We start from the raw sequence: 23,178 nt of genomic DNA, 5'->3' as shown, positions 1-23,178 counted from the left end.
CCATCAACTTCTCTGTGCCTCCGTTTTCTTTTCTGTAGAAACTGGGGTCATAATTGTACCTACTTCATACTGTGCTATGAGGATTAAGTTGATAGATAAGATAGTAGGTAGATAGATAGATAGATAGATAGATACACACATACATACATACATATAGAATGCTTAGAACAGTGCCTGACCAGTACTAAGAGCTGTGCAAATGTTTGTCCTTATCTTACTAACTTTATTTAAGTCCAGGCCCCCCTGACTTACACAGCTGTGTAGTGGGTGCTTTAGATGCGCTGTCTCTAGTGTTATACTCCAGACAACTTTGGCAGGTTGGTCTCCATTTTCAGCTGTGGAAACAGAGTCAGGGACTCACCTAGGGTCACAGAATTAGTTTGTGAAAGAGCCGCCACTCGCTCCCAGACCATTGGCCTTCGAAACTTTGTCTTTCTAAGATGTGCACTGTCCTGCACACATGGCTAACGAGCCCTTCCAGGGCCAGTCCTAAGCTGAGATGTACTTAAGAGAAAATACACTGCAGGCGTTGAAGACCTAGGATGAGAAAAAGAGTGTAAAACACACCTAATTATACATTGATCGCATACAGAAGTAATAATATTCTGATATTTTGAGCTACATTAAAAATATTAAAATTAATTTCATTCTTGTTTTCGAGTGGCTTCTAGATATTAATAACATTTTTAAAAAATATGTGGCTTATGGTACATTCCCAGTGGAGGGTGGTGATCTGGATGAAGCTACGTCTCTCATTTATTTGTATGTGCATACGTTCCAATAAACGTTCAAGAGCCCTTGTAAAGCCAAAGACAAAATGATTTCATCACCTCTTTCTCTGCCCATGTTTCTTGGGTCCAGAGTCGCTAGGGATTCTTTGAACGCACAACATTCTAAGCCTCTGCCCCACAGCCCAGGGAGAAGGAGCCGTTCTCAGATACTGTAAGAGAATAATTAGGAGGGAGAAGGCGCTGGGAAGTGGAGGAAGCCTAATTGCACTCTTTGGGTGCTTGCTCACCCAGCCTTCTGTACTTCTACCCCGTTCTGTCTGGGACCCTCACCTGCATTTTCTGTGTTGTCCATTTTCCCAGCACACTCCCCCTGCCCTGGCCTCAGTGGGCCTCTGCCTCTGCCCTCCCTGGCGATAAATCCCGGCAGCCAGCCACCTCCAGCTCCACTTCAGAGATCTGAGCGAGCTGCGGGGCGCCCCCCTCCTGCCGCTGCCGCCCCGCCCCTGCTTTGTCCACCGCTCAGTGACCTCGCTTTGTGTCAGGGCCTCGCCCCCCAACAATGGCAAAGGGTTGACATGGGCTTCTCGAATCCCTTGTCCTGCTGAGGACTTTTATTCTGTTTTGTTTTAAGCATCATGGCCTGCTTCCTGCTACAGGCTGGAGAATCTGAAACCATTAGGAACAAAAAAGCAATAAAGTTTAGGGCTCTCTGGAACATGTCCATTTTGCTCTGGTCTCATCCTGTGTGCTTTGGTGGAGGGAGTTTATAGGAATCCTCCAACTTGCTTTTTTTTTCTCTGCCACTTAATTAAAATTGGCTTTTCAAATCTGTGGAGAGCAGTAAAACATATTTTACCAGGCTCACAACATCTCTTAGCCTTCTTAATGGACATTTGCTCTGCAAATCCAGTAACTCACTTTGGCCCCGTCTACAGCCAGTCCGCCCGCTTCCTCTCCTCATTTTCCCAAGTAGACTAATTGAGCTCTTCAAGGCTGGCCCCGGGACTTACCCTGACAGCCTGGAGCCAGCCATGCATTGGTGAGTTTCATGCAAGCAAGTGGTGAATGAAGACATGGTCTAAAATCACTGAGGACGAGATTAAAATCCCTACTGTTTTCATGATTCACAGAGATGATGAAATGGCAGCATTTCAAACTGGCACGTGGCGGGAGAGGTGGGGGGCGGGGGATGAAGTGTGCCATATGATCAAAAGGACACTGGGTCCTCTCAGATCTCCAGCACCGAGCTCTCCCTCACTGTTCCCCTTATTAAACACAGCACTGCAAGTTTGGATTTTGTGTTCCCAAAGAAATGGAGGTCCCCGCGACTGATGGATCCTGGGGAAGTTGGAGTCACTTTGGAACCTGCTCAAGAACGTGTGGAGGGGGGATCAAAACTGCCATTCGTGAGTGCAACCGGCCAGAGTAAGTCCTAGCCCTTCTTGCTGTCATTACTGGGTTGGCCCGAGTGGCGCCCTCCGGAAGGGAATCGTTCAGCTAATGGTCGATGGAAAGCTCTTTCTCGTTTAGACAGGAAGCACATTTCCAGGGCTGCTTAGACTGGTGGCAGTGCAATCTCTTTATTCCCAGGCACTGTTCTCTGTACTATTATTTTCCCCCACCTTTCTTCGTTAAGACTTCTGTCGACCACGGTAGACGCTTCTGGTGTTGGTTGGTCTCTTTAACAACTTGATAGTCAGGTGTATCTCACTGCCCCCAGAGCTTGGGATAGCTGGCTAATGAAGTGAACAGATAGATTTTCCTGAGGAAAGGCAGAAATTGGACATTTCCATCCAGATGGTTAGGTCACTTGTACCCTGTCCAGTTAGCTACTGAAATGCTGGAAAGGGCACACAGAGCCCCGGGGTGACATTAGCAGACCCCGAGGGACTGAGAATCTCAAGTCAGGAACTACTTTTAGAATCAAGCTAGTTGTTTTACAGAGGGGAGATCTAAGGCTCATCCCACGGTGTACAGATTGGGAGTCTCCTGCCTTACTGGATAATTCTCCTGATGTGACTGTGACTCTTTTTACCAGCCTAGCCTTGTAGTACATGTTCAAAGGAAGTTCATGTTTTTTTTTTTTCCGCCAGCATCTAGCCCAGCAGGCATGCATATTTATAAGTAGATTTAAAAAATCATATTTTTATGATAATGACATCACATTTTATGTGACTCTAAGATGTATCCAATCTGAAGGAATAGGGGATAATACATGATGTTATTGCCATCAAACCTAAATAGGCTTGGGGGCCAAGAAGTCTTCATAGACCAGGAATGGTTTTTAGATGCATAAGCCAATAACCATATTTAAGAATAAGCTGTCTTGGGATTAGGTTAAGTGATTTCATCCAGTAGTACTCATTTACTTTTCACAGCCTACACTAGGGGTAGCACACTGACTTGTAGACAAAAGCAAACAGGTAACACGGTGACGTGAGTGCAGTATCTTAGGGTTGTGCAGCAGGGTGTGTGTATTGGTGTGAGTATATATTGGTACAGTATAAAACAGTTGTATGGCAAGGTAATAGAAACCAAGTGCAGGTGCTACCTCAGACCTAGCTGGCTGTTCACAGGTAGGAACAGAACCCCGTGTTGACAAAGCTTCTGGGTTTTTTATAAGAAAATTCTGAACTGTGTTAACCAAAAGAAAAAAAAAATGAAAACATACCTTTAGGCCACTGTTGCCAGCCCTGGCCTAATAAATAACTCATTCGTGCAAATCACATATGATGATCCATTTGTTTTCATTTATTTTTGCCCACAGTCCAACCTTTATTTCACGTCCACATATTAGCCTCCATAAAGAGAGAGCTGGAAGACATAGTCTGTAGCCATGGGTATAAAGAGTAAACAGTAGATTATTAATAGAGTCTATAGTTTCTGTTAGTTATTTAAATAATAGCATAAACCTAGTATGTGCTTTCAAAAAAAATCAAACACAAAACTATATGAGATAAAAAATTTCTGTCATCATTATTTCTACCTGCCACCTACTCCCCGCAAGAAATTACCGGGGTGGGAAATGATTTGATATGTATCACTTTGGACTTTTAAAAAAGATTTGTCATGTAGCATGTATTATATGAAATAAGTACTCTGTAATTATAAAATAAGGATCATCTTATAGATAGTGTTCCACTGCTTGCTTTTTCAAGTCAATTATAAATCCTCACTGTTTGTATTATTGAAGCTTTAGAATAAAGCATTTGAAGCTAATAGCAAATATAACACATTTTTAAATTAAGTATTTGGTGGCTGCATTGAGCCAAGTTCTTATCATTACAGTCAGCTGTTACTGTCGTGAGGATGTGACTTGCCAGCAGCAGACGTTTTTGAAATTGTGACTTAAGAATACGTCATTGAAAAGAAGTGTTTGGTCTTTTCGGTCTTTTTTTTTTTTTTTCCCCTTAAGGCTTAGGGCAGTTCTAGAGGTAATGTAGAAAGTGGAGAGAGATAAATCACTCTGTAATTGGAATGAGCCAGACAAAGAAAATCACCCAGTGTAAAGATCTCAGCAGGAAAGGATCTTGAGCTTCCAAGTGCAGCAGAGATCTCCGCATTCAGGAGTTAGGACCTGATCATTAAAGACTTCAATTAGAGGTCCTTGTCCTTGCTGTTTGCTCTGGGGGGGGGCTTTAAAAGAATACAGTCCACCCCGTTGACTGTCAGCCCTGACATCATTTCATTAAAGCCCTTCCAAGTTATTTGCACTTTGAGATGTCCCTGTGAATTGAGGAAGGAGTCGGCCTCAGAAACTTTAAGTTTACAATGGCAGTGGTGAGGAAGTCCGTTTGACAAGAGAAAGGGGACACAGAAAAGGGAAGATCAGATCCAAATCTCAGTTTGAAAGCTTGTTCAGAGAAACTCGCAGAGCAGATGGTTCATTATGCAGGATACAGCGGTGGTGGCTTCTGATTCTCAAGGCGTTTGAGGGAAACGGTGCCCCTGTCGCTGGCAACCTGCCTTTTCTCGGTGTGAGGAGCCCTTTGAATATAATGTAGAGCCCCATTTTTTTGTCCAACGTATGTCGCTATTAAGAACACTGGATGGTTCTTATATTTTTTTCACAGTATTCATGCGATTCAAGAATGTATTTAGCACCCAGATACTTCGTGCTGTGATTTTAGGGTTGTTTCCTGTGAAAGCGTGGAAGTTATAAAAGAGAAACAGCTTTTGCCGTACACATGGGATGACGGCATGCTTGTGAGCAAGCTGTAGGAACGAGATGCTTTCTGATTTTGGTCAAAAGGTTTTTGTGTCTCAACTAGTATGTGGTCCTACTGATTTGCCATCATGAGAATAGGGCCCTAATATTTTGTCTTTAAATGTTTAATGTATTTTTAATCCCATCTTTGACCCATGCCCTATAGATAAGATGAGCTTATGTTCTGATTTCTAAAGGCAGTCCCAGTTAATATCTGTTTTCCAAGAGAAGTATTCATTCTCTAAGTGCCCTGAATTAGGCAATTAATTACATGATCACTCAATCATTTCTATGAGAACCATGTAACACAGTAAAATCTAAAATCATAACCGCCAAAAACGTAACTTAGAGTACCAAAACAAGGCCACCATTGGAACTAGAAGTTGCATTTATCAGGCCATTCGGTCCTATAGTTGTTATTTTGTGCTCTGAATTGACTCAGCTTCCTGGTAGGTAGAAAAAAAAATTATAGAATTTTTAGTCCATCAAAAAAAAATGAATCATGCCAGTTCTTTGGGAAAGGCAAAGCATTTCCCTCCCTGGTGCTTCTATTTTGCTTTCAAGTTAGGAGGTACATTAAATTAAAAACTAATAAACTCATAGGTATGAGAAAAAAAGATTGTGAACTAGATCTTTTCCCAGTTAGGCTTTCACCATAGTAACTGCTTGTGAAATCTGGCATACAAGCAAGGTAAGAGACAGCTGTCTGTTTCATCTAAGGCAACGAATCGCTCATTTCATCGCAAAGAGTTGTAGCAATTTTTTTTCAGGCAAGGAGTTGAATGACCTTGTTTTAAAATTCAAGAATTGGTTGCTGTGGGAGAGCCATTAACTAATAAGGAATAAAGATATCCAGGCCTTTAGACTGCTCTGTTTGGAAGGGTCATTAATGATCGCAAGTATAGCTCTCTGGACGGCCCCATCTAACCCTTGAGTAGCCTTCCAGCATCCACTGCAGCTGTCTATTCGACCCGTCCTCAAAACCCTCCAGCCATAGGAAACCCACCGCCTTCTGGGGCTGCCCGTCATATCGTTAGAAATGCCTTCCTTGTGCTAACCCTAATCTGCCTACTGCAATTCATTTTAACTGTACACCGAAGTTGAGATTTCTGTTCAAACCCATTTGCAGACCAAAGTTAGCTTTCCTGGAGGGTAGAATGAACCTGTGGTGATCTTTGCAAAAAATTCCTTCATAACTTTAGTCATGCAGTATCGTGAATTTTCTTTGTATATTAATAGACATGGCAGTGTAATATGTGCTTGAAAGGAAGATTCAGCTCTGCTGTGCTGAGGATAGTTACTTTCATAGTAGTTAATCTAGCAGTTACCTTAAGTCCTTCCCATCCCTATTTGACATGCAGTGTTTTTAAAGGATCTTAATCGCAGGAAAGTGTGGTTACTATTATTTTTTAAAGCTGCATTTCCTCTGATTTTTATTATTTGTCTGCGTGGAAAAAATACTCCTATCCAGTGAAATTATTAAATCATAGCATGAATTTTTTCCATGCTAAAAGGCAAATTCAGCCGGCTACAGCTTTCCCCATTACATGGTCATCGCAAATACAGCAGAGATACTTTGGGATAAGAGAAGAGCCCCATATTTTGAGAGGGCAAATTTGTGTTTATTAATAAAATATAATCTGCCTTTGCATAAAAAACAACAGAGTCACAGAGTGAGTCTTGATATGGAAAGAGGCCTATCTCGAGAGAGGAAGCAGAGGAAAGCACCAGAACGTGAGCCCTGCATCAGGGGGACCTGCGTTGGTCTGTCGACCAGCAGTTCTCACCCGATGGGCGTGCCACCTTGCCAGGCCACCTAACATTTTTGAAACAATTGCAAACAAGCCTTCAGGAGCAAGGTTGCCACTCCCTACCTCACAGCACAGCTGAACACAGTCACAGACAGTGGCCTGGTGCCTTGCACACAAGAGTGGCTCAAGGATGGGCAGTCCTTCTCCTTAAAGGAACGTTTTTTCTGAAGAACACTCAGTAAATATTTTAGACTTGAGGATCAGAGGATCTCTGACCCAACTATGCAACCTTGCTGGTATAGTGAGAAACAACCCACAACATGTAAAGGGTGTGTGTGTCTGTATGTCAATTAACCCTTAATTACGGATATTACTGTTTGAGTTTCATATAACTCTTATGTGTCTCAAAATATGTTTTACTTTTTCTTAATTTTTTATTCATTTAATAAAAGTTTTTAACATTTATTTATATTTGAGAGAGAAAGAGAGCACGAGCGTGCGCGAGAGGGGGAGGGTCAGAGACAGACACAGAATCTGAAGCAGGCTCTAGGCTCTGAGCTGTCAGCACAGAGCTTGACTCAGAGCCAGAACCCACGGACTATGAGATCGTGACCTGAGCTGAAGTCGGATGCTTAACCGACTGAACCACCCAGGAGCCCATTTTCTTAATTTTTTAAAATATATAAGCCATTCTTATCTCAGAGCTGTGTAAGGACAGGCAGTGGACAGGATTTGGTCCACAGGCTGTAGTTGGCAGGCTCTTGTAATAGCTAAACATTTACTGTGTGGCAGGCCTTGTTCAAGTGCTTTGAATGTATTAACCCAGCTGGTCCTCATTTATCCTGATGAAGTAGATATTAGCATCATCCCCCTTTTACAGATAGGGACACTAAGCCTTAAAGAGATTAAGTAACTTGCCTAAGATTGCATCGTTATTAAGAGGCAGGCCTGGGATTCAAACCCTGTTTCCAGAGATCCTATCTATGACCCTCAGCAATACTGCCTATCACATGAAGCGTTTTCTGTGTGTTGTTTTTTCAAAATGTCTTTTATAAAAGTAAGTCACTGAAGGCTATTTGCCACTCAACACTGGTCAAAAGCAAACTTCCCTTTCATCTGAAGGGAAGCTACCTATAAGTATTTATTATTCACAGCCCAGGAAACCGCTGTATTTGGGCAATTTCAGGAGTCCATTAAGAATTGTTGTATAAGAGAATGAAAAGAAAAGAATCAACTTTTGAAAATTTAATTTCCAAAAGACAGAAAAATGAGTTACTTTCAGGCAATAAATAAATGATCAATCCTGCATAGTTAGTGGGCCATTTAAAAAGATTCCACAAAGATCATTTCAATTTGAGGAAAAATTGAAGGAGGTCTTCCATGTAGCACATTTAAAATTAGTTTCACCTGAACAGGTATATGAGCCTGATCTATTATTCACATTTAATCTGTGATATTTTATGCATGAGACTAGGGTGTCTTGGTACTTAGGGAAGAGGTGGGAATCCAAGAAACCAAGACTCTATCTCTAAATGGTATCAAAAATGAAGAAAAGAGTCTTGACCATAGTTCCTAGATAATGTAGCAGAAAGAGCCCAGAAAAAGAACCCAGGAAACTTAGAATTGTAGTTATATCTCTTCTCTTTTATTATCTGCGTGACTGTGACAAAGTAGTTGACTTTTCTGAACTTCCTATTGCTTGATATAAAAATACTGCATCTGTCTTACCCTCGGGCAAGGTAGGAGTGTGTTTTAGTGAGTCAAGTGCACAGTAGAGCTATAAAGCAGATGGGCTTAATTGTGTTTCATGGAGAAACAATCAGACATAGTTATTGCTGGGTTATGTGCCATTTTGTATCCCTAGATACAGTTTTTTTCATGATAAATAACAGTAAATATTTATCAGCCTCCTTACTAATCTTCTCAGATTCTGAGCTTTTCAGGGCAGGTGTACAATATCATCTCTGTTTCACACATGCGGGATGGAGCTCAGAGAGGCCAGGTAGCATCCACAAAGGTGTCCAGTGTGTAGCTGCAAAGCCCATGCTCTTACCTTAGTCTACACATGTTTGATCTAGGGAGGGAGCACGCTGCAACAGTATCATGGCGGGTAGCCCTTCCTGACACTTGGTTCTCTGCAGGAACATGGTGTCCTGCCTCACGCTACACACCATGTCTTAGCGCAGGTTCAATACGCAAAACAAACGGCACAGTTGAATCAGATTCGGTTGGGGGTGCTGACATATAAACACAGTAGCTAACATTGTCAGTATCTACTATGTGTATTCATTTTAGAGAAGGGGGCAACTGATACTCAGCGGTGCTGAGCACTTCATCTAAAGTCACGCATTGAGGGTAGGGCCGGGACTGGAACCCAGATATGGCTCTGGAGCCTTGCCTGTTCTGTTGGACTGGCTCTTGTTCTATATACGGGCATGGATATCTTCCCCACTCCCCCAAGTCCTGGCTTAGCAAAACAAAACAGAGAACACTTTTGTAGGGTCCGAATGGCTCCTTAAGATTCGTTTTAAAGAAGAAAAGTGGACAACTTTCTTTCTGGTTCAGAGATGTTGCAGAGTAGTCACGAAATCCAAGCTGGTCCGGCCCCAGGTGGGTGAGCCCACCTTCCTACGATTCTGTGACCTTCCCGTTTCCATGACGAATTTGGCCAGCTGTGGACCGCTAGGAAATGAGTTGTATAATTTACTCACTGGGTCACATCTGGAAAATACATGTCCGTTTGAATTTCATATAATTCGGGGTTGCGTGCCGAGATGAAATTTACACTTTGGTGCTGTGCAAGGCGCACCCCATACTCCCGCCACACAGAGTTAATGAAACCAGTCTGCTCTTCCGGCTTCTCCTATTAAGTTAGTCACAATATGGGGACTTCCTTTAACTCACTTGTAAAACAAAACAAAGAAAAACAATGGTTGTGAGGGTGGAGAGAAGGAGGGAGGGAGGGAGAAAATGAACCGGAGGAGAACAGCACAGGTTTTAGGCTGGTCTCCTGTGAGAGGATCCTGTTACAAAAAGGAGACAGGGAGCATTCCAGTGACTCATCTGGGCCTTTTACCGTCCACATTTTGAAAAGCAAAGGACTGAATTTTCAGAAGAGAGAGGACAGATGATTGCCCAATAGATTTCAGGCTTCGTATTTCAAGCTGGAAGTGGCGTCCTCTGACATTTTACTCGACAGACCCTTCCTGTTTTTATAGACGGAGGGGCTGAGACTTGTGGAGGTTCAGTGACTCTCCCAAGGTCATACACATCATGGTATTGAAAGCAGAATGCAAACGCACATTTCCAAGCGGCTGTCCTGCCCTCTGTCATCAGCCACTTGTAGACTTGCTTCCCTGGGGGACAGGAAGCCACGGATGAGACAGTGGTGTGGGGAGAAAAATCCCTGGCAATACGGCGTGTGTGTTCTTTCCCTCTCCCCAGGCCAAAAAATGGTGGGAAGTACTGTGTGGGACGCCGAATGAAGTTCAAGTCCTGCAACACAGAGCCATGCCTCAAGCAGAAGCGAGACTTCCGAGAGGAACAGTGTGCTCAGTTTGATGGCAAGCATTTTAACATCAACGGTCTGCTTCCCACTGTGCGCTGGGTCCCTAAGTACAGCGGAAGTGAGTGCAGCGAGGGAGGGGCCCAGGGTTGGTGGGTGACCACCACGGGTCCGGCCTGAAACTCACATTGCATTGTGTGTTTCCTCTAGTTTTGATGAAGGATCGTTGCAAGTTGTTCTGCAGGGTGGCGGGTAACACAGCCTACTATCAGCTCCGAGACCGAGTGATAGATGGAACCCCATGTGGCCAAGACACCAGCGATATCTGTGTCCAAGGCCTTTGCCGGGTAAGTCCCAGAGGGTGCTTTCTCCACTGTGTTGATTTGTGGCTTCCTTGAGAGACCAGCAGCGGCTAAGATCTGGGCACTGTCTCCAGGGAACTGGTTTTTAAGGTGTGTTTCCCTGGGGCAGCACCAGCAATGGCATCACTTGATTCTGACGCCGAAGTCTGAGAACCGGGGTCCTGCTTTTTTTTTTTTTTTTTTTTTTTTTGGCATTCTCCACCTCTGTGAGGTTCTGTGTAAGAGCTCCCCGTGAAAATTTATTAGAATAATTTGTACATAAACATCCTCCTTTCCAGTAACATCAGGGCTCACGGGTAAAGCTAAATGCTTCCATACAGCGAGTTTTCTAGATTGAAGAGCTCCGCTCCAGAAAGATGTCGTAAGGAATCAGGCTCCAGCCAGCCCTCCCATCAGATTTCTCATTCTGATCTCAAACATGATAGCTTCTACCTGAGTCCTCCCTGTTAATTACCCTTGGAAGGAAAATTGAGAAACTTCTGGCCGATGGTAAAGCATGAGTGCAGTGATTTCTAGAAGGCTTGATACCATTTCACTCTTCTTACCATCAGAAAACGTTCTTAGCATCGGCAGGCTTTGAGATGAGTTATCTGTTCCTCCCATGTGGTCCAGGAACATGGGCATTCAAGTCAGTAAGATCTGATGGAAGGAGCCCCTAAGAGTTTCACCCATTTCCCAGCTCAGAACTATAGTCTACGTTTCCTGGTCAGTCCCTTCTAGCACAACAGGGAGCTTCTCCTCAGAGGCTACTTCATACAAATGAGCAATATGGACAGTCTGTCCTGGTCTCCTGGTCATTGCTCGTGTCCTTCAGAGACCTCCGTCAACATTGCTGCATTGCATTAAAATGTGGAGAAAGTCACGAGGCCACTTGGAGCCTATGGCCTTAACCTGGCAGCCTGGAGTCATGCTTTCTCCCCCATTCACAGGTGGTATTTAACATAAGGAGTTTCACATGAAATCCAGTTTTGCAGTTTCTCTTTGAAGATTGGAAAATGTCAGCACTGGCTCCTGTTTCTACTACTCCAGGAGCAGTAGCCTCCTGGAGAGGACAGCAGTTGCTCCCTTCAGAGGAGATAGCAGATCTTTAATTTTTTTTTAATGTTCATTTTTGAAAGAGAGGCAGAGTGCTAGCAGAGGAGGGGCAGAGAGAGAGGGAGACACCGAATCCGAAGCAGGCTCCAGGCTCTGAGCTGTCAGCACAGAGCCCTACATGGGACTCAAACTCACAAACTGTGAGATTATGACCCGAGTCGAAGTTGGACACCTAACCGACTGAGCCACCCAGGCGCCCCAAGATAGCAGATCATTAATTGGATACAGTCACCCCCACCAGCACCCCTCTTTTTTTAATTCTTAAGTGATTCTTCTCATTTGTTCCACTTATTTGTAGACACACTTTTCAAGCTTTATTTTTTAAAATATTTTATTCTTAAGTAATCTCTCCACCCAATGTGGGGCTCAAACCTGTAACCCTTAGATCAAGAGTCATGTGCTCTCCCAATGGAGCCGGACAGGAGCCCCTGTTGTTCTCATACTTTAATCTGAAAGATGAAGCACATAAGTGCTAGCATGTCAGAATTCCACCCAGATTCACTGGGTGGAACCCGAGGTTATACATCCCTGACAGCATCAGAGATGCCCATGGCTGCTGGTCCGAGGACCACATTTTCCACACCAGGGCTATAGACAATTTGAGTTCTCATCCCTTGCAACTTTAAAGAGACGTTCCTGTCATTTTTTGAATGTGTAATTCCAACAAACATGTTACTTGCCATTTTTTATGGTTTTTATAATTTTATAATACTTACCATTCATTTCAAATGTTTCTTTTTAAAAGCAAGCTGGATGTGATCATGTTTTAAATTCAAAAGCCCGGAGAGATAAATGTGGAGTTTGTGGTGGTGATAATTCTTCGTGCAAAACAGTGGCTGGAACATTTAACACAGTGCATTATGGTAAGACTCTGTCCCTAAAAACTGTGAAAGGAAAAATGGTCCAAGTTTAAAAATTGTTAACCATGTGTAATATGTAAAAGTATTAATGTCAAGCGTAAAATCAGTCTTCTTAAGGTACATTAGCCATCTGGCTAGAAGACACTTCATAGTGAGAACTATATTATATTCCTGGATTGCCCACCTTTTATTCCATACCTAGGGAAAGTGAATTGTCTTGCGGAATACTGAATTGTGGCTAAATTAATTCTTTTCAGGTTACAATACTGTGGTCCGAATCCCAGCTGGTGCTACGAATATCGATGTGCGGCAGCACAGTTTCTCAGGGAAATCCGAGGATGATAACTACTTAGGTAAGAGGGCATGTCCCCTGTCAATTGCAGAAATTCTGGTTCTCTGGAGCCATCAGCAGGTGCTACGTCCTTCCCCCATTTACGCACGGAGAGCTTTCAGACATCACATATTTTCATACAAGACATTGATCTTGAAATTCATTATTTTGTTTCTCCCTCATGTGTATACTCTCCAAGTACGGAACAAAGAGTTGTATAGTTACCCTAGTCAATAATATCAGGGCTTTGTTCTGGATTGCAGTAAATAAGAAGGCCCTAAATCAAATTTTGAAAAGCACTTACCTTGTAAGTTCAGCATAAACATTTAAAGAGGCCACTTCTCCTAATTTTTGTGATATCAGCTCTAACCAGTTGTAGACCACTGGTGTGGACTTACTTGATATTTCATCATGCCCAGTGATTCCAGGAGGTTCTAGAGTGGTACATTTTTCTCATGTCATGATTAGAATGGCCCACCTTGTTCCTTGATAGAAATCTTCGTCCTTCTCTCGTGTCCAGGCACATGACTAATTCATATCAATGCCTTCTGTTTAAACTGCAAAACACCAACAACCCGTGTTCATTTCAACAGTTTGCTCAGCCCAATCCCACGTCAACACAGCCTTCTGTAAACCACCGTGATTATGAAATGTGCCCAACCACTTTTAATTAAGAGAAGGACCAGGGGAGTGAGGTCATGACTGAAGGGATTCAGCTGGTCACCTTGCACAACCAGACTCCTCCAAGCCACAGAAAGCAGCATGGCTTGCACTCTGAGCTAGAAGAAATCATGGCAGTCTGGCTAGGCAGTCACTTTAAAAAAAAAAAATGAATGTGCTTGTTCTCTTGCAATGTCCAGGCAGGGACTCTACTTACCTATCTGAATTCAGCCTCTAGAGAGGCTTTCTCCACACATTTGGAAATAATGAGCTCATCAGTGAGTATTTGTTGAATCAAATTAGAATCTGTATCTGTATTTTGGAATATCTACATGAAATCCTTCATAGATAGACAATGATCCTTTAACCACACATGCTAATCAAATGTGATATGTTTACATGACTTCATTAGAGTATTTTCTGCAGTGTATCACCATTCATTCACTCATTCCCTTACTTGATATGTGCCAGGCACTTTCTAGATATGATGAGCCAAAATAAAAAAAAATAAATAAGTAAAAAATCACTATCTCCTTGGAGCTTTTTAGTGGGAGTAGGGAAAAAATAAGCCATAACTTAACAGATAAGCAAACTGTATACTGTTAGAAGGTGGGAAGTGCTATTAAAAAATAGAACATCCTAAGGGAAATTGGAATACTGAGAATGAGCTGGGAACAGTGGAGCTGAAATGTTTGAATTGTAGCAAGAGAAAACAGGTTTACTGGGGGGGGGGGGGAGTATTCCAGGCAGAGGGAACAGCCAGTGTAAAATCCTTAAGTAGGAGCTTGTCTAGATTGTTCCAAGAGTAGAGGGAGACCCATGTGGCTATAGCTCCAACACAGAGGAGAGTTCTAGATGAGGCTAACCATGTACCAGGACTAGATGATATTCGGCCATATAACCATTGAAAGGCCTCGCTGATGCTCTGGGAGACATAGGGAGCTAGTGAAGATTTGGAGCCGAGAAATAACATGATATAGTCACATTTATATTTTCAGAGGAGCACTTTGGCTGGAAAAAGGGCACAGAGTAGACGCAGGAAGACTGGTAAGGAATTATTGCAGTAATCCACGAGAGAGATACTAGTGGTTTGGTCCCAAGTAGGAGCAGTGGAAGTGACAGTACATGGTCAAAGTCTCGAGATTTTTTTGAAGGTGGAATCATCATGATTTGTTGGCAGATTGAATAAGGTATATGAGAGAGAAAAAGAAGTCAGGGGTAACTCCAAGATTTCTACTTGAGCGGCTGAGAAAATGGAAATGCCATGAACTGAGATGAGACTGTTTGTTATTTATCTCTATCACCATTACGGCAGAGGCTGGGTCTTTGTATCATTAGCTCTTGATACAAAGCCTACACATATATGCGCTAAGTAGTTAGACAGTCAAGGTTCATGCTGTATTTATTGAGTATTTCCTACGTGCTTAGTGGGGAGATGAGATTACCGTGTAAATATACAGAGCCATCCCTTCTTTTAAAGACCACAGAGTCTCACTTGGAATCATTTACTCAGTGACTGCATCAACTTTTCCCCACCCTAAATATCCAAATGAATAGTGACTTTATTAAACAATTAACAAAGTTAACAAGTTCATGGGGACCCTTTTGAATTTATTTTTTGGGGAATCCATATTTCTCATTTCAGCACTGAGCAAAATAGGTCATGCATTTTTGGTTTTGGTTTTGTTTTCATGCATTGGGTTATAAACTTGAGCATGTGGCTGCTATGGCCCTACTACTTCCTAATTAAAATCCCACTGCATCGCATGCTGCCTCCTTTATTAACTCATTCCCTGAAAGCCAAAAGCCCTGCTGACCTGCTTCTTTCTCCTCCTTGAAAGGGAGGAGGATTTTCCCCTCTTCTTTTCCTTCTTGGAAAGATCTTCCAAGTAGTGGCGTCAGTTCAGTTGAACTTCATGAACCAGGCCAGGCACCTGAATTGGGGAGGCCTTCCTGACAACCTTGTATTCCTCACTGGAGGTTTCTTAATCTCTTTGTAAAGAATGAAAGCAAAATTAAAGAAGATTTGTCATCTGGGACATGCAGGCTGAGGCAGTCATGGCTCTTGAGTGGAATTTTGTGGTAAAGTTGCCTGTTGACCAAAGAACAACTTTCTGGAAGCAAACAAAAATATGCAAGCATAGATGGCCAGTCACAGTTCACTGAGTGTGAAAGTCAAGACCTCAGGGCCTTTGAACATTACAGTGGCTTCTTAACAAGTGAGGAAGAACATGATGTCATCCAGTGTGAGGCGTGGAAAAATCTACTCTTGGCTCAGACAAGGGTATAGCAAATGCTCTAAGAAAATTTTAAAACTCATAGCTGTTTTCACTGCTAAGGCATCTTCATCCTTCCCCCTCACAGTTTTTTAAAGGCCAGTCGAGCCACACTCTTTTCGCATGCATTGGTGAGGGAGCAATTTCCAGGAGAGAGGGCCTTTGTAGCAACCCAGCTCTGATGGGTGAAATGGGGGGGAAACCAACCCAGGAAATTAGCTCCCCTAATCGCATTAGTGGAAGGCTGGGCAGTAGACTGTTGTTTGCAGGAAACTATTTGTTTCACAAGGTACCGAAGCAGAAAGCCTCCCTGTCAAAGGTCATCCTTTCACACAGCCCGCTCCCTCCTGTTGGGTTAGAGCCAAGCTGCACCCAGTGCCACCATGTTCGAGTTCCTTTAGGAGAAAAAGGGGCTATTTCCAGAATACTTGTTTGTCTCCAGCTCCCTTAGCTCTTGATTGTGGCAATGGGAAGGCGAGAATCAATTGAGCTGGAGATAAAGCATGAAGTTCAGTTCACCTGACGACTCCTATCTCCTTCCCTCTTCACCATCTACTGGCGGAAGGAGCGTGCAGGAAAGGGGAACATGGCCCGAGTTGGTATAAGCCAGAGAGGAAGGCAGGAGACGTTGGAGAGGAGCCCCAGAATTAACCCACAGTAGACGATTGCACTTTGAATATGAACAAAACTGGGTTATCGCTTAATTTACAGAGCAGGCCTTGTGACATCTCATTTCCCACATTCTGGTGAAACATCAGCTTGGTAGCCAGCAGGCGGCCTCACTTGAAAGAACTGGGTGATTTTGTTGGCAGCACATCCTGCCATCACAGTGTAAGTGACCCACATTAAGAGGCAGCCTCAGGATGTCTGAGGGACCACGGAAACAATCTCCAATCAGTGACCCATTGCAACTTCCGCATCTCACATGGCCAGTGGGTGTCACACTGCAGAAGCCGAAGGGGAGGCAAGGCTGTCAGAGGTTTACACTGACAGGGACACAGTTATTTGGCTGGAAGCACTCTGTTCTCCTTGTCATAAATGTCAGGTCTAATCTATCACTCCTTCTTTTCAGTGTCGTTGATTGAGCACCTACTATGGGCTGGGACTTTTCCTGGGGTTCTAAAAGTGCATTGTTAAATGGGCGCTTGGCTGGTAAAAACAATGACTTAAATTTCTCAAAATCTGTGGCTAACCATATTTGATTTCAACTCGTACATAAGAGAAAGCATGCATGAATTCATTCACTTATTTAACAGACATGCGTTCTTAGAAACTTTTAGTGGTCCAAAAAAAAAAAGAAAATTTTAGTGGCTAACGGGCTTTGGAGACAGACTTCCCATGATGTGAAATCACCTGGCCGTGGGAGAGTATTTGAATAATATTTGTGTAATGCTTTTCTCATCCCTAAGTGAGGCATCTGTAAAGGTGTGGTAAGGAGACAGCACATATGAAGCCATCGTGATCTGACCACAGCCGCAGCCTATGTGCACTATCTTGTTTAATGTTTGTAACAGCCCAGTAAGAAACCCATTATACAGAGGAAGACACTGAGGCTTAGAGAGGTTATGTAACTTACCCAAGGACATAAACTTCTCAGAGAGTGGAAAGAGTTGGAATCGTTGTTGATCTGATTTCAGACCCTACACCCTTAACCACTTCACTTTCCTGCCTCAGTGTAGAAAAACGTAGGGCTAACTTAGGGAAATGAATGACTGGAAATTGAGGTTTATTGTTGCGAGTGAATGGTGAGGCTGGAAAGATAGGTTGAGATACGACTTGTACAGACACAGGACGGTTATGCTAAGGAGCTTGAAGTACATTGTGCAGGTAGGGCGGACTATCAAAGGATTTTTAGTCAAGAAGCCAAGATTCTAGAGGGTTTGCTTTTTTAAAAGCTTTCTTCCCTGTCACCACATTTTTCCCCAACCATTTCACATGAAGGCATCTCATTCTTCCCTCAGGACCAAGATAGGGCTTATACGAGCGGGTAAGTAAAGTACTAGATGAGGGACAGAATTCAATGCACTTAATTACTGATCTCAGAAAGAGGATATCTTGCATCAGTGGAGTGTCCAAATGAGTGGACTCTCTGGGATTTCCACGTCCGGGAAAATGAGGGCTCTGCTGCCACTACCACCAAGAATATTCAGAGCCTCTCTCGGCCCTCACTCATCTCTGCATCAGGCTCTATGACCAACTGTCCCTGAATCCTCTACACCTCTCCCACCTACGCATGGCTTCTGGCCTGCCTGGGGAAAGACAAGCTGTCACCTGCATGAGTGGAAGACAGGTTAGGATCTGGCAAATACCTAAGACATCTTGGCTCCCCATCCAACAACCGAGATCAGTGTCACTAACATGATGCTGAGGCACGGTGCTGTCCGTGAATTGTGCTCTGCCTAGTTTCTTGAGCAGCTGGGCCAGATTGGTTGACCTTGACCCGTTGGATGAAACCTACCCACCACCTGAGTTAAATTGCCACATTATTTTGATTCACTTAAACACATGGCCTGTGCATTTCAGGATTTTCTCCCTCCTGAGATTTACTAATTGTGCACCACTTATAAAAGGTAAGAGGACCTTTTTCTGATATTTTGTTCAGGGCCAAATATTTAATAGCTCTGATTTATTCAGTGCTTGTTTTAGGTCAAGCCCAGTACTCAGAAGGATTCATTATTCAAGGAGCGGTAGCACTAAAAAAAATATTTAAGTGGGGCTTAAAATAAAACCAAAATTTTATAATAAATACTAGGGGGGAAAGACATGATTAGGATTTCATCTTGAGGAATTAGTCAAAAGGTATGAAAATAATTTTTTTTCTTACATTCAATCAAATTATGTTTTCATGTCAATCATGCCCAGGTTTTTAGATTATAGGATAAAGCAATGGATAAATATTCCTACCTAAATTTTTCAGTTAAATTATGTGGTAGCTTATTGTTTGCTTAAATTTGTTTGAATTTGACAGTAAATCTGAAAAGGAGTCATTTTTATAAAAGCTTTCTGGGTCTGGGGCACCTAGGCATCTCAGTCAGTTAAGCATCTGACTTTGGCTCTGGTCACGATCTCACAGTTTGTGAGTTCGAGCCCTGCATTGGGCTCTGCACTAATAGCTTGGAGCCTGGAGTCTGCTTTGGATTCTGTGTCTCCCTTTCTCTCTGCCGCTCTCTCTCTCTCTCTCTCTCTCTCTCTCTCTCTGTCTTTTTCTCTCTCTCAAAAAATGAATAAACATTTACAAAAATTTTTAAAAAGGTTTTCTGGGGGCTGTATTCACTTTCTTAATAGTCTCTCTTGCACTTAGGTAAATAATTTCTTCTGAGGCAGCTGTCATCTTACCTACTCTGTCCACTTTATGTACTTTCTCTAAGTTTGTAAGGAGTCTAACCCCATCAAGTTCTCAGTTGGCCAATATTTTGGCACTTGGTTCAGGTAGTTCTCCAACATGAATTTTGTAGCTTTTCTGATTATTTCATCTTTTTCAACATCTGCAGTAGATCCATTCATTCTTTCCAAAAACAGTGTTTATTGGTTGGGTACCATGTGCTCTTTTTGAAGCTGAGATATAGCAGTGCATAAAATGGTCCAGAAATCCTTGCCCTCATGGGGCTTACATTCTTGTTTGGGGAGAGAGAACATAGACAAAGTGTTATGGAAGGGGGGAGGGAAGGCATGGAAAGTATAGAATCTGTGTGGTAGTGAGAGAGGGTTGCAGTTTTAAAAAGAATGGTCTGGGAAGGTGTATTACTTGTCTTTTATTGTCTAACAAATTATTTGAAGACTTAGTGACTTAGGGAACAAATATCTACTATATTCCAATTTCTGTATGTCAGGAAATTGAAGGCAGCACAGCTGGGTGTTTCTGGCTTTAGGTCTCTCATGAGGTGGCAGTGAAGACCATTTAGGGCTGTGATCACATACAAAACCTTGACTGGGGCTGGTGGATGCACTTCCTAAATGCCTTAGTCAGATGCGGTTGGCAGAAGGCTCTAGTTCTTTACAGGAACTCTCTCAGTGGGGCTGCTTGGATGTCCTGACAACATGGCAGCTCAGTTGGCTTCGCCCAAAGCCAATGAATCAAGGAAGAGCAAGAAAGAGCCCCAGGGCCTGAGACCTGGCCTTGAAAGTCACAGCCCGTCATTTCCTCACAATCGTAATGATAACATGGTCAGTGTTATTCCGTGTAGGAGAGGGCCACCCAGGGTGTGAATACCAGGAGGCAAGGATCATTGGGGCCATACTGGAGTCTGGCTACTATACCAGGCCTCACTGAAAAAGTGACATTTAAGCATCATGTTGGTTGTGGATTTTCAGATTTCAATATCTGTCAAAGAAAGCTAATAAATATTCAATAGGCTCAACGAATCCTAACATAAAATAGGGATATTTTCATGGGAATCAATTTTATAATGTTCAGTTCATTAGTATATATTTTCAAATTATAAGACGTTTGCTTCCATCTGTAATCCTTTAATGTGGGACTTGTATCTTAAACCCCATGCTAATTAGGGCCCATATATTATATTTCAATAATACAATTACAGGGTCAGGTGTTTTAATCTCCATTTTAGAGATAGGGAAATGGAGACTGAAAGAGGGAAAGTGAATTCCCAAGGCCACGGTAGCTGGCAAATGCCAAAACTAGGATTTGAGCCCATCCCATGTGGCTGAAAAGTCTATATTCTTTGCACTCTGACTCTTTGCCTATCAGAGTGTTATTTCATAATTCTGACAGCAAATCACTGGCAGCAAATCAGTGAATTCTCTTTTCTCATCCACAGCTTTATCAAGCAGTAAAGGTGAATTCTTGCTAAATGGAGACTTCGTGGTCACAATGTCTAAAAGGGAAATCCGCATTGGGAACGCTGTGATAGAGTATAGCGGGTCCGATAATGTCGTGGAAAGAATTAACTCCACAGACCGCATTGACCAAGAACTTTTGCTGCAGGTAAAAACTTGACCATGAGCCCACCACCCTTTTCTTCCACTTGGAATCACCGGACCTGCAAACATCCTCTCCATTTTGTCTACTTGTCCCAGGTGCTGTCGGTGGGAAAGTTATACAACCCTGACGTGCGCTATTCTTTCAATATTCCAATTGAAGACAGACCCCAGCAATTTTACTGGAACAGTCATGGGCCCTGGCAAGCATGCAGCAAACCCTGCCAAGGTATCTACTTTTCAGTTGGGTTTTGGGCATTTGAGCTATTTTTTGTGTCTTTTTATTTATTGTTTGTTTTTTTGGAAGCAACCAAACACATGTGATCTATAAAACTTTCTATCTGCACACATTCTCGAATCTTCTGTCCCTGCATCTTTCTGGTTATTGTTAGCTGGCAAGTTGAGCTTTTTGAGGGATTCGGAATTTGTTGGGTTTCCTCCTTTTAAGAGATTCATATACATTATGAAACCAAGCAAAGTCAGCTCTGCCACTTTGAATTTCCAGAAACATTGAGTTAGTAATCATATTACATATCATTTATCTTGTTTCCTTTTGACTAAATTGGGGGTCAGCAGATTACAGCCAGTGAGCCAAATCCAGCCTGCTGCCTGCTTTCATAAAACTTTGTGAATAAAGTTTTATTGGAATGCAGCCACACTCATGTGTACATATTATTTATGAATGGCTGCTTTTGTCCTATAATGGCAGAGTTAAGTAGTTGTCACAGAGGTCATAGGGCCCACAAAATATCTGTTAATTAACCCAGTGCAGAAAATGTTTGCCTGTCCTTGGTCTAAACTGTTTATAGGATAGGTTATTTTCTCTGATTAAGTGTTTTCTTCCTTGCCTAGGGGAGCGGAAGCGCAAACCCGTTTGCACCCGGGAATCTGATCAGCTTACGGTTTCTGATCAAAGATGTGACCGGCTGCCACAGCCTGGACCCATTACTGAACCTTGTGGCACAGACTGTGACCTGAGGTGAGGCTGGTGTTTGCACATGGTCTTTACTGTGAGCCGTGAGGGGCTTGTAGGGGGAGGAACAGAAGGAAGGGACAGTGGCCTTTAGTTCCCTTTCCCTTCCTGTGTTTCTGTGAAATAAGCTTCAGCCAATTTTCCATCCCTCTGAAACCAATTATCCAAGACATATGCCTGCGGATTTCCTGTTCTTCTCCTAAGAATTAAAAATAGCTAATAGAGTATGGCACCTGCCAAAAGAAGGTCTCATTTGACGCTCACAACTCAGCGCCTAGGTATTGTTATGATTAAGTCACATCTTGTGTAAAAGTTTGGTATGAACGTCAACAGAAAAGGGGTAAATGTCATCTCTCAAAGTACCCATATGCTGCTGTCTATATACCCAGAGTGTATATCACCCAGTAGAAAAAATCATGTGTATGGAAGTTGCAATGCACTACCAGAAAGTCATGAAAGGAACTAGAAGGAACTAGAACTAGAAGATGTCTAGATATAGAAAATACTCTGTATTGTATTTAAGGAAATAGGAAATCCTTGAGGCAAGAAATAGTGACTGGGTACAGAATTCGAAAGCTTTTCCATTTACTTGCAAGATTGACTGTGTCATGTTTGAATATTAAAATAGCCTGGGTGTTGCATCATGTAATCTGCATGTCAGTTAAATGCAGATAACAGAAGTTGATGCTTTAATTCTCCTTTTACAGAACAGATATCATCAGTGTGTAGTGGTGTGGGAAATTGTTAGGATCTTACCATTTGTAAGTGGCAAAGTGAATACTTAACCATTTTGTGGCTTCTTTGTCACAGTGCCAAATCTAATCAAATGGCAGGTATTGGCAGCCTATAGTGCTGGAGTGAAGATTATAAGGCCCTCCTGAGGCTCTGAGAGAAAAGAGGAGTGCTGCAATCAATTAGTAATGTCTGTCATGAGATGTGATCAATTAGTAATGTCTGTCATGAGAGTAGGTGGGGGAGCCACAATATGAGTGCCGCCTCTTTGCCAGGCCTGAACTGATGGCTTTGACTTCAAAACCAGGGCTGTTTCCATCCCCACTATACCTATCTACCCAGCAACACTTATCTGCTTGTTCAATGGGCTTGTCCTAAAGCCCTGACAAGCCATTATAGAAAGAGAAAACCCAAGACATTAAAAGGCAGACATTGGCACTCTGCAGTATTAATTCCTGTTATACCTATAAACCCATTGCTTCAGCCAGTTGAGTTGATTTAGTTAAATTAGAGTTAAGGTCTTTTCAGAAAAGTAGTTAGCTAATTGCTGAACTGAATCACAAAAGTTTAGGGGAAAAAACAATGAATTAGTCAGTAGATTCCCTGAGGTATAGCTTCAATAAATTGAGAAAGGTGCCATTTTTAGATTAGTCTTATATCAAATTGTCACTGAAAATAATGATATTCTATAATGAATAATGAATCAATAGTAATTAATATTCATATTATTTGGAGGGGTAACGACTCTGAACATAAT

General features: G+C 42.6%; 1 protein-coding gene across 1 annotated transcript in view; it reads left to right on the top strand.

The window, feature by feature from the left end:
* ADAMTS9 (ADAM metallopeptidase with thrombospondin type 1 motif 9) overlaps positions 1-23,178 on the top strand; it is a 161,532-nt gene that overhangs the window by 44,030 nt on the left and 94,324 nt on the right. The window contains exons 12-19 of the mRNA XM_029917014.1: positions 2,011-2,156; positions 10,134-10,315; positions 10,405-10,541; positions 12,397-12,514; positions 12,769-12,864; positions 20,557-20,723; positions 20,816-20,945; positions 21,569-21,695. Coding sequence (XP_029772874.1) covers positions 2,011-2,156; positions 10,134-10,315; positions 10,405-10,541; positions 12,397-12,514; positions 12,769-12,864; positions 20,557-20,723; positions 20,816-20,945; positions 21,569-21,695 — 1,103 coding nt within the window. The remainder of the gene's footprint in view (positions 1-2,010; positions 2,157-10,133; positions 10,316-10,404; positions 10,542-12,396; positions 12,515-12,768; positions 12,865-20,556; positions 20,724-20,815; positions 20,946-21,568; positions 21,696-23,178) is intronic.

The sequence above is a fragment of the Suricata suricatta genome, chromosome 12 (assembly GCF_006229205.1).
Source record: "Suricata suricatta isolate VVHF042 chromosome 12, meerkat_22Aug2017_6uvM2_HiC, whole genome shotgun sequence".
NCBI lineage: Eukaryota > Metazoa > Chordata > Mammalia > Carnivora > Herpestidae > Suricata > Suricata suricatta.
This window is presented reverse-complemented; position numbering and strand designations above follow the sequence as displayed.